The sequence below is a fragment of the Agelaius phoeniceus genome, chromosome Z (assembly GCF_051311805.1).
Source record: "Agelaius phoeniceus isolate bAgePho1 chromosome Z, bAgePho1.hap1, whole genome shotgun sequence".
Taxonomy (NCBI): domain Eukaryota; kingdom Metazoa; phylum Chordata; class Aves; order Passeriformes; family Icteridae; genus Agelaius; species Agelaius phoeniceus.
Window position 1 is genome coordinate 4014564 of NC_135303.1, and position 12219 is coordinate 4026782.

At 43.0% G+C, this 12219-nt stretch overlaps 1 protein-coding gene across 1 annotated transcript; it reads right to left on the bottom strand.

Annotated features, from left to right (window-relative positions):
- Window positions 1-1269: 1269 nt before the first annotated feature.
- On the bottom strand, window positions 1270-10887 carry PHAX (phosphorylated adaptor for RNA export). Its single transcript, XM_054653401.2, has 5 exons — window positions 10732-10887; window positions 8013-8632; window positions 6157-6277; window positions 4233-4316; window positions 1270-3188 (listed from the first exon to the last, which is right to left on the bottom strand). The coding sequence occupies exons 1-5, from the start codon at window positions 10825-10827 to the stop codon at window positions 2919-2921; spliced, it is 1191 nt and encodes a 396-aa protein (XP_054509376.1). The 5' UTR covers window positions 10828-10887; the 3' UTR covers window positions 1270-2918.
- Between the last annotated feature and the right edge of the window lie 1332 nt (window positions 10888-12219).

Below are 12219 nucleotides of genomic sequence, written 5' to 3' on the forward strand. Positions count from 1 at the left end.
GGTGATGTCTGTACCAGCAGTACAGAGTGTTTATTTCCAGAAAAAATAATGCCTCAACTTCTGCTCATCAGAGAAACCTGAAGAGCTCAAACCCCAACCCGTTTTGCTTGCATTTTTTTGTCTCCAGAACATCAGCTACCAAAACTGACACAGATCTGCTCCCAGACAAAAAACCAAGATCCCTGTGCAGGGATCAGCCCAGGAAAACTGAAGGTGATTAATTAGGAGCTGGGAGATAAATTCTGTCTCAACTGCAGCACCACACAGAAACTGGTGCTGCTTAATGCAGCCTGTTTGATACCAAACACAAGACTGCTGGTGGACCAAGCCTCAAGACTTGGCTACTCATCATCTTGAACTGGCTTGGCTTCTGGAAAGCCAGGGAAAATAGACAACAACCACGAGGTAAGAAAAGGTCTCTTGGACACTGTGAGGAAACTGAACCGTGGAATGATTCCAACAGTCATGGGAAAGAGTGGGAATCGGGTATGGAAAAGTGCCATGGATCTGAGGAATATACCATGGCTGGGCTGGAGGCTCTCTCCTGAGAAATGGCTGCAGTACAGTTTTATCTGATCACACCACTTGGATATGTCTCTTGGACACATCTTTATAAGCATAAAGCTAGAAGATTAAATAAAGGTTGTTATAAAAGTATCTGTTTTTTTCTTGGGAGGCACATGGACACCACCTCCTGCTCTCTATTTATCCTGTAACCTGATGTTTTCCAAAGTAGCTCTTAGTGACAAAAATATAGCATTCTCTTATTAACAAAACTATAGCATTCTCATGAAAATAAACTGCAGATGTAGTAGTGGTAACAGTAACTGAACCATGGAATCTGCTGGGTTGGAAGGGACCATCCAGTCCAGCTCCTGGCCCCAACAATCCCACCCTGTGCCTGTGTCCAAACACTCCCCGAACTCTGTCAGGTTTGGTGTTGTTACCACTGCCCTGGGAAACCTGTTCCAGTGCCCAACCACCCTCTGGGGGAAAAAACCTTTTCCTGATACCCAAACTAAACCTGAAAACCCCGACCCAGCTCCAGGTTTCAGGTCCTGTCACTGCTCAGCAGAATGAAGAGATCAGTGCCTGCCCCTCATCTTCCCCTCCTGAAGATTTTAAAGACTCCCCAGTGAGTATCCCCTCAGTCTCAAAGTGCTCTCAGCCCCTAGGCCCCCTCTCCTGACCCCTCCCCATCCTCACTGCCCTCTCCAATTGCTTAAAGCCCATATCACCCTTTTGTTAAAGACAACACTTTACACACCATTTCGGTACCCCTTGCCTGGGAAATCAACGTTAGAAATATTAACATTAAAAAAATACACAGTGCAAATTACATAACGATAAAAAAGTTGCTTAAACCAACGTTACAATTTGCTGATTCTATCCAGAAAAGAGTTAAGACATATCCCCAAGCAGTTCCCAGAACCAGGATGAAATGGTACAGTCCCAAAGCAATTAAACAGCACAAAATTCTGTTTCCCATACAGGAGTTACCAGTTTACTCTGACCATCACTGGTTAGGAAAATTAATGAAAAAATAAGAATTTTTGTTATTTCAGTACGAGCAACTACTACCAGCAAAGGCATGCTGCACATCTGATTAACTTTTTAACAATTAGGAGCTGTGACATGTGAAACAGATAAAAAGCAGAAAAGTCAAAACCTAGGTTTAGTAAGGCAGGTAATGGAATGTGCTGTTATGTATAAGAAATGTTTCTTCAAATGCTGCAATCCTTTAAATGCCAGCTCTTGGCAGTACTGAATTGTTCAATCTTATAAACAGATTATGTGTTTTAGTGACACACCTTCCTTCTGAAACTCAAGGACTCAAATGTGAACAAAATTTATGGGCAAAAATTGGGCTGAATAGTGTCTACTCACGAAAAAAGCTACAACTTATTAGTGACAAAATACTTTAGACATAGAAATCAGTGTTGCACGTGTTCTTCAGCTATATTAAAAACAATACTCAACATAAAAATTGTTTTCGGCCGAACTAACAGACTACACAACACTCTCCTGCATCAAGTAAATAATAAAAAAAAAAAATATCCCCTGCAAGAGTCAGCACAGAAAAACTCCAGATGTTCTGCAAGCTGCACATTATCTCACTGCACACAGGAGGAGGACAGAAACAAGAACTGCAAGGAAAAGGGTTTGTATCTCCAGCGACAGACTAAAGACCTTTGAAGGGAACACAGCTCAGTAAAATCTCACTACTCTGAAGGCTTTCAGTTATATTTGTCTGCAAACATAAAGATCCATGGAACTTAGGTGTGTGTCTAATCATGGAAAATGTTTAGACAGAACAGATTGGAAGCTCAAGTCACCACTGGAACACAAAGATTGAAAATACTGCAGAAATCTGAAGCATACATTGCTCAATACTGCTTATTTACAAGGTTGTTATTCAAAGGTCACTGACCACTAAAATTGTTTCACAAACCAATCTGTTTTTACAGGTCTTAATCCTATAAATACTGTTTTTGTCAATACATGGCCACATTAAGAATATGATCATTTATATCAAGACTAAAATTATTCTGTTTTTTCTGTTCATCTGTAGTAAAGAGCATTGCTCACCTGATGACTTTGTGTACTTCAGCAAATTAAATGAGAAGTATTTGGTTAAAACATAGCCTTAACTCCTAAACCTAATGTGTGACTAGAAACACTTCCTAAGGTGATGCAGGGCTCTTACCTAGAAAAATCTTAACAGCTTCTGAGGACTCAGCAAACAAGTAACAGGACAATTAAAACTCTTTCATGCTGTTAAATTTAGCTAAGAATTACCTCCTGTTCTTCAGCATCAAGTACTCCCCCCATGCTTTGAAAACAAGAAGCCACGGGATTACAAGAAAGGCTCACTGAACATGTTTTTATAGAGACTCTGCTATCAGGAATATTAGTAACTAAAAGATCTCCAAATCGTGGGCGTTATCGATTTCAATGGAATCCTCAGGTTCCATCTTTGCCTCGTGGTGCCCTTCCTGCAGGTCCTCCAGGGAAGCCAGAGCCTCGTTTGTGTCGCTGGCAAAAGTCTCACGAGATGCATCATCATATTCCTGCAGGTTGAGCCCCTTGATGGCCTTCTTCATCTTCTTCCCCAGAACTTGTATCCTCCTCTTCTTGGCAGCTTTCTTGTTTTCGTACTCCTTCTGGTTTTCCAGATAGAATATTTCCTTGAGAGAAAACAAGTAAACAGGCAAAACATTTTTGCATATTCATTTTACTGGTATTTCCTAAAAAAAGAAAAGAAAGCGAAGCACTAAAAAAGAAAATACAACAAATACTAGTCAATATTTAACTAAGCTACTTGCTGTTGGGAGCAGAAGTGTGAGAAAAGACTGCACTTAAGGAAGAGGGGAAGAACAGAAAATTTACTTTTAATAGTGTAAAGTGATCAGCCTTGCAACTTCTAAAAATTTTTTCTGACCACTGCAAGCTATGAAAGGAAGTTGGAGTTTTATTTTCCTTTCTCTTTTTCTTTTCTTCAAACAATTTCAATGCTGACACAAAGTTGACTTTTTTCTCAATTCCCATTACCAGACTCTAGAAGGGTTTACAGAATTACCTGTATCGACCTATAAGCAAAATAAAAACTCTAACAAAAACTTTTTTAATAAAGTAGCATACACCACAAAAAAAAAAAAAAATTGGTATTTTCTCCACTAAGTTAAAAGAACTAAGAGAAATGATATTTACAAGCTTACAAAACTGATTTAAAGAGCACCACAGATGAGCTCAGTGAGCAATTCAGATCAGACCATCAACTGGTTTAATGAGAAATTCTGCCTGGTGCCACAGCTGGAGCTATACAGGACAAAAATATTCTACTGGGAGACCTGCATTCAATCCATGCACAATGACACAAAGCTCCAAGGGGAGAAACACCATGGTGACAGCTTTGCTGTAAAGAATACCAATCTACAAATCAGGAAAATCTAACATTTTCCTCTGCCAGACTCTACAACCTCATCTTCCTCAACAGGTTTTTGTGACTGGCAACATGCAAAAATGAGTTCTCTCTGCTTAAGAGTTAATGGCAATTTAATAGTTTTTGAGTAGATTTTTTTATATTTTGCCTGTCTTTTGAATGTGAAAGCCTGGTTTCAATGAAATACACAGTTACATTTGTTAGAAGTTAGAGAGTTTCAGTCGTGACATTTCTAGTAGGAGGAAAAAACCCAAATGAGAATGCACATTTGAATTCCTGACATTTTTACCTTGATTTTTTCTTCTTTGATGCTCGGTGTGTTCTTCAGCAGGTTTAAATAAACACCCCCAGGTGTTCTTCTCCTGGTGCCATTCTTAATAGGGAGAGAGGAAATTAGGAACAGCAAGCTTAATGCTAAGTGTTAGGGAAAAAAATAGCCTCTAAGGCAACACTCAATGTTGAGGCAGAATAAAGCCAATTTAAGTTCTGGTGTGTCAAATACCACACGAAAATAACCTTGGCTATGTCTCATTTGTGACTGAATTAGTCATATGAAGGTCAACAATCAGCCTGCTAAATCTGGACAGGAAAATAATGAAGTTACAAAAAAATTCCCTCAGAATATAATGTTAAATTGTTAAAACTACATACTAAAGCTGATTTTGGTAGAGAAGAAATGAAATACAAATAATATTCTAACTACTCTCACAGCTATCTGCAACAAGTTTATGCACTAGGTTAAACATTCAAAGCATTCCTAACACATAAGCTCAGTAAAATGTCTAAAACAAATCTAACAAAATTATGTTCATCCCAGTTTTTGGGGTTTTTTTTATTATTTTCTGTGCTCAGAAATGCTACAACTTGAAAAATGCTGCAGGATTTTGCATTTCTGTTGAAAGCACAGGAAACACAACCTGCACTTTAAAATTCCTCCCCACCACATGTTTGACCCAGAAGCAGTGCATGGAAAGGGGCTCAGCTTTGAAACCCCTGTAAATTACAAGTGCTAATTATCATACTATTATTCAATTAAAATTTGCAGTATAAAACACTGCGTTTACTCCAGTAAAAAGTGGATGATACCAGTGCAAAGTGTGATACTTTCCTCATAAATAATGTACTCTATAATCTAAAAATTACGAGAAGAGGGATGGTCAGGTTTTAAGTAGGCTCTTGAAACAGCACATCTGAACATCTTTTTATCAGCTGCATTTCATGGTGCCTTTTGTGATCTGCCTTCTTTCAAAGAGTGTACCCTGATCTGCTCCCAAAGCAACCTGTGCCACCAGGAGCTGTGTCCCTTCATCTCCTCTGTTAAACACTTTTTTAATTTCAAGACAACAGAATGCTTCTAACACAACTAGCCAGCTGGAATTTGTTGATTTGTTGCCTTTTGTTTTTTTGAAAGAGGAAGGTGGTTTTTTTTTTTGGTTTGGGGTTGTTTGGTTTTTTTTAGTTTATTTTGTTTTTGGGTTTTTTTTTAATTGTGTTCCCCTACTTGTTTTTAGCCTCCTCTCTAGTTTGAAGTGATGGAACTTAAAAATTGTAATCAAGTGAAAGCAATTCCTCATTCTCACCCACTTTTTCCTTACCCACAGCTTTTCTTACCCACTGTGCTTTTTGCACTGAGGCTCATCATTTAACAAGAAAAATAACAGACCAAAAATGGACAACCTAGCCAAGGAGTACAGGGTTTTTTAACACTATTTTTAACAGATATCAGTGCCCAGTCTTGCTCTCCTGATACACAAGCCAGTGGTTCCCTAATAAAGGTAACAGTTTTCCTTTTGGGAGTTATTCTGAAACCGGGATGTTGAAAATGCTGGGTTTTATTCAAACCTGAGAATCCTTCATCCTCAATGATGAGGGAAAGATTCCAAGGAGAGCCACAGTAACAGACACAGCATTATCCTTGCAAATCAGACACCATTCTCAGCACAACAGCCTGGGTAATTTCCAGGTTCACTCACCTCATGGTTTGCTCAAATCCTGCTGGAAGGTTACACAGATAATTTTTTTAGGGGTTATACAAATTATTTTTTTATGTTTATTAGGGGAGTCTCATGGCAAGGGAAGGCCATGAAACTCCAGGGGAATGTGCCCAGCACGAGAAACTTGTGTGAAAATTCTACAAGTAGTGAAAATTCCACAAGGAAAGAGCTGCTGCCCTGCCCATCCCTGGCAAACCCACAGGATGACATTTTCCTTACCACGATGAACAGTCCACCATTCTGCTCTACTTCAGCTGTTTCCATCAGCAGCTCGATGGCTTTTCTCTTCCCAATTATTTTCACTACTCGAGCAATTAAGTCTTTCTTTGGCTCACAAAGTCTGAACAGAGAGGGGAAAAAAAAAAAAAAAAAAGAGGCACATTTACTGTCAGAATAATTCCTTGAGTATAACTGACTGTGGAACTTCCACAATGAATAATAATTAATTTTGTGCTGAAGAGTCTATGCATTCAAATGTGTTTAAATGGTTTACTGAATCAGATTTCAAAACACTGAGCTTCTGAAGCATGTTTTTTCCCTGAAGCATGGATTTTTAAAACTTGTTTCAATGAAAATGCCTTGAGTGGTTAATTTCCTTCTATTGATGAGTAAAATATCAAACCAAATACGAAACTGCAAAGACCTGCATAAATCAAAATATAAAAGCTTCTTGTGCATTTAACAGTTAAAATTAACTTTTTACAGTTAAATCAGCAACTGGAGAAAGCAGGAAGTATAAAAGTTCCCCTGTATCATGTGCCATTTCAGTCAAACCTACATAACAAAGAAGAAATCAGCTTATTGACTGATCTACGATAATCAATATAAAGCAAACAAAACAACAAAAATTACACTACAACCAGTATTGTATTTATACAGCTCAGTGCCACTGCTACTACAATTAGAAAAAAGAGGCTTCTGGCCTATTTCAGTGAAGCTCTATACAACAAAAAGGAGTTTATTGCAAGAAATATGCTTGAACTTTTCAAATTAAGAAATAAGAAACTACCCTGAACTATTAACAGCATTAATAACTAATGAAATAATACTACATGCATAAAAACAACTATGACTAATAAACCCAATCCTTGTCCAAGTCTTACTTAAATGTCAAGCTAAGTGTCAGTAAATCTAAGTCTTGTTTCCCATTTAATGTAATTTTCTTCCCTTGCACAAGTAAAAGAGGAGTGTGGCAGTTTAACTCCATCCAAAACACTGCACTGCCCAGTAATCTACAGTTTCAAAGGTTAAAACCAGATTTTTGTGATAACCACAGCATTAGTGTCAACCTCGAAACAAGCACTGGGTATTTCCCAAAAAAGCCACTACTAAATCTGTATAATGAGAAGCAGTATTTTTCCTTGCCCTGTTCCCAAACAACAAACTACCCTAATGGCTCTGTAAATAAAAATATAAAAATTCGAAGAAACAGGCAGTATTATTTGGATGTTTCTGCAAGATCACCAGCCACTGTGATGCATTTTCATCCCAGGATTTTGGAAAAGCCTTTTGTCATCTTTATGCCTTGAGAAGGCTGACCTAGAAGTGAGTCTAGACAGAATTAAAGAATGAAGTAGGGATTTTTTAAAAGGCCTCAGTGGATACACCTTGGGCAGCACAGGAGCCCAGCCAGGGCTACACCCCAGGTGAACCCAAAATGGTCAGAAAAATCGACAACCAGTGATGGGGTCTCTCACTTTTATAGGTTTTGGTCTATTTGCATATTGGAGTTAATTGTCCCATTCCAGCTTTAGCCCCTGCAGTCCCACCCTGCTTGTTTTTCTCTCTCCAGCCCACGGTGTTTGTGCTCTAGCCTGAGATTTGGATCATCTGTCATTGGTCCCCAGCTACAGAAGGAATTGTTTTGTCTCCCTGCTCTGTGCAGAGAGCTCACCATCCCCCAATGTGAAGCTGAGAAGAACACACTAAAGTAGCACAGAATCTGAAAAATAGAAAAGCCAAAACCTAAGGCATCAATCTGGTGCGGCACCTCATTTAGCAGCAGGGGACCTTTCCCCCCACTTCTTTCTAGCAGCCACCAATACTTAGTGAAGACGCACCACTATTTAACTCACCGATAAGCAATTTCATCTGCCACTTTTTCCTCTGAATCTTCCTCTGTGATCTCATACCTTCCCTTGTATCTCATCTCCTGCCTTTCCCCCAGTCTGTCTTTCACGGGCCGCTTCCGTTTGAGGAAGCCCTGCCCGTTCTCCTCCTCTGCTGGACACGTCTTCTTGTCATCGTGCATGTATTCATCCAGCTCCTTATCCAAAGTCTCTGCCTCCTTCTGCTGGGCCTCCTTCATCAGCTTTTTAGCCAGCAGGTAGTTGTAAGTCTCAGACTGCCTGCTCCTGTCAATTGAACCGTCCATGCCCAGAATCCCAAGCTCGGTCGCCACTGCATCCTGGTTCTGCTCCTGGAGCACGGCGCCCCAGATGTTGTTCACCTTCTTCCCGCGCACAGCAGTCTCTCTTTGGTGGCTCTGGCTGAGCTGGAAGGGCTCGGGTTTGGCAGGGGAGAAGTTGAAGCACTTCTGCCTCTTCCTCTTCCACAGGCAGCTGTCGTCGTCGGAGTCGGAGCCGCTCTCCTCGCTGGAGTCCAGGCTCTTGGTGGTCCTGTAAGGAACGCTGGGAGCACAGGATGAGAGGCTGCTCTGGAAGGGCCTGCAGGAATCACTGCCAGCATGCAGCTTCTGCAATTAAAAAGCCAATTGAAACCCATTACTCATGAGAATTAGAAGAGCTGTCAAGTTGTCGATTGGCTAAAATACATAATTCTGGCCCTTGTGGCCATGCAGATCTCCATGAGCATCTCTTGGGCCACAGCACAGGAGCATTCTTTGAAACTCCTGCATTTTGAGTGCAGGAGCATGAAATAGAGCATGGCTGACACTGAAAAATGTCAGGAGCTGCTCTTCCCCTCAGGGCAAACTTTGCTGAGCAAAATTTATTACAGAACTGGAAAAGTGGTGAATATGTGCAAACTGGGCAAGATGCACAGCAGGCTCTAAGAACAGGAAAATACCAGAACAACCCAGCAACCTACCAGAGCTTTGTCTAACATCAGAGAAGTTAATAACATCTCTGCAGTTTTAAGTGAGAAGACCAAATGACCAAAAATAAACCCCAAAACCAAACCCACAGTACTGGGATGGTGCTCAGACTAAGAATGTTCTGTGATCCTGGCTCAGTCAGGACAGCACATGACCAACCTGGGGACAGCAGAACCTTTACAGAACCACCCATTTTTCCTCCTTTAAACTAACAAGACACCATGGATTAACTATGTCTAATGAATTAGAACACCCCCCCCACCAAAAAATCATTCCACTGATATACAAATACTGAAGAAATGCTTTTACTCCTAATTCCAGTTATTCCCTGACTGATTCCTTATCATAAAGTTATATGCTGTCCCATTATCTTTCAATATAAGATCTCTTCCTGCACTTTCAGGTGAAATGAAAATTCTTTCTTTAGTCTTACTGTTTTCATCGACACGGTGCTGTTTCTTCTTTCTCCAAACAGAAAAGGGAAGTATTCAACTTACCACGTTATGAAATACAAACTTTTAACTTCAAGTGTAATGCAAAAACCCCAAACACAGCATAAATAAAAAAAGACTGAACATTTCTGTAAGAAACTTCTTTTTTCGCTTCATTTCTCAGAACTATATCGCAAAGATCAAAATGACTAGAGAAAATAAAATTTGTTACGCATACAGTGTCACACAGTGATCTTTGAAATCTTTCTCTGTCTGTGCACTGCCGTGAATACCTCAAACTCTCAGTACGAATTCCTCACAGAATAAGTTCCTCACATCCTCTGAGAATCACAGACTGGTTTGGATTGGGAGGCACCTCAAAGCCCATCCAGTGCCACCCCTGCCATGTCAGGGACACCTCGCAGTGTCCCAGTGTCCAGCCTGGCCTTGGGCAGTGCCAGGGATGCAGGGGCAGCCCCAGCTGCTCTGGGCACCCTGTGCCAGGGCCTGCCCACCCTGCCAGGGAACAATTCCTCATTGCCAAGATCCCAGCCAGCCCTGCCCTCTGGCACTGGCAGCCATTGCCTGGCTGCTGTCCCTGCAGCCCTTGGCAATTGTCCGTGTCCATCTTTGCTGCAGCCCCTTCAGGCCCTGCCAGGCCACCCTGAGCTCAGGCCAAAGCTTCTCCTGCCCAGGTGAGCAATGGCAGCTGTGCCAGCCTTGGCTGCCGGCAGAGCTGCTCCATCCCTCTGCCCGTGCTGGAGCCTCCTCTGGCCTGGCTGCAGCAGCTCCAGCTCCTTGCTGGGCTGGGGACTTCGGAGGGATGGGACATAAGGAGACACAGAGAGACACGGGGACAGCGCTGGCATCTCTACCCAGACACGGAGAGCCGCGGGGTGCTGGTGCTGGCAGCCGGCAGCGCTCGGGGCTCTCCTGCGCGGTCACCCGGCCGCTCTCCCTCACGGTCGCCGCTGTCCCCATTGTTCCCGCGCACCACGCGGCTCCGCGGGGAGGCCCCGGCGGTACCGGGGAGGGACAGCCAGCAACGCAGGGACAGCCACCACCAGCGCAGCGACAGCCACCAGCGCAGCGACAACCACCAATGCAGGGACAGCCACCAACGCAGTGACAGCCAAGCCAGCAGCCCCGGGAGAGGCCACTAAGTCCCGGGAGAAGCCACCAGCCCGGGAACGAGTGCCCCACAGCCGGCAAAACCCCCTGAGGCGCGGCCTCCGCGGCCTTCCCGCCCCGCAGCGCTCCTGGCCCGGCGCTCCCCGGCCCAGCGCTCCGGCCGCTGCCCACCCTCACCTGTTCGGGGGAGCCGGCGCCGGGCATGTCCGCGTCGGAGCCCGAGAGCTCGCCGTCCTCCACGTCGCCGTCCATGCCCCGCAGCTCCTGCGCCATGTCCCGGCGGAAGGGAGGAGCGCGGTGACGGGGCGGGACAGAGAGTCCGTCCGGGGCCGGGCCGGCCGCGGCTCCTCCTTCCCGGCTCCTGCCCTGTGGAAATCTGTTGGGAAGGATGGAAGTTTGACGAGAAAGTCTCACAGATATGTATGCCTAGCAGAAAGATTTTTAAATGTAGAGTCTGATGAAGGAATAGAGATGGAAGCAAGTTTTGATACGGAAGAAAAGAATTGCTGAGCCAGTCTTACTGCATAACCAAGGAGGCAAAGGGTGTGTTAGTTAGAAGGGGTTTTTATGGCTTAGAGCAAAGGATAAACCCACCTCAAACAAGAAGATGTTTTTACCAAGCACAAAGATAGCACGGGCAAACCAGCCAGCAAAGTTGCAAGAAGAAAAAAGGTCTCTTTTCTTGCAGGTTTCCACTGCAAGAAAACTGAATAACAACTTCTAGCTTAAACTGTGACATACTAACTTTTAGTGATTGGAGAACAGTAACATGAATATGGTAATTATAGTAGTTATGATAGGCTATAGATAAAAGTTAAGGTATAGATTGGTTCTACTGTATGAAGATGCTCAGCAAAGAAAAGCATATAATGCATTGTAACCAAACCAAAGGGTCTCCAGGCCTGCCTGCAGCTGGAGCTGACAGCTGTGGGCACAGCTCTGTCACCCACCACCCTGCACTGCTGTAACCTCTTGGATGGAACAAACTGCATTTTGGAGAGCAGCCTGGAGTCCCACATCCCTCATTTAGGCTCTTACAGAAGTGCCTCTTATTGCCGGCCAGGGGTCTCTGTACAAATCATGAATGGGACGGGGCTGCTGTGGAACGCGCCCTGAGCTGTTTGATTTTCCAGCATCAGTCTCATTACATGGTTGTGACAATGGGAAGATGCCACCAGCTCACATCCCAGGCAGCAGACTAAGAACTTAATGTTACAGCTTACTTTATAAGTTTTTTGACCAATCCCACAAAGCAAAAGCACATTGACAGTAGCTCTATCCAACCACTATAAGCACAGGTACCTTTGGTTAAACAATGCTTGCTTATTTCAAATACAATACCTGCTTGTAAGCCTTAAAACACAATGCACAGAGCTCCATTATGAAGCTTCAAACTTCCTAATATCTTGCTAGATAAACTTTGCTGTAGTATAGAGAGTTATTCTAGACAAGTGTTAATACACAGACCATTGTTCTATTTGTCCTTGCTTTTCTACTTTTTAAATAATTTTTCTGCTGACCTATCTCATGGCTGCTGCTTAGCTCTAATCATATATCTACTGTCTCTGAGGCCTGCCTTTTGCAGCTTTCCCAAAACCCTCTGATTTTGTGGATTCCCACACCTCATGCTAGAAGGAAGCAGGGTTTTATCGGCCTTACAGTGTG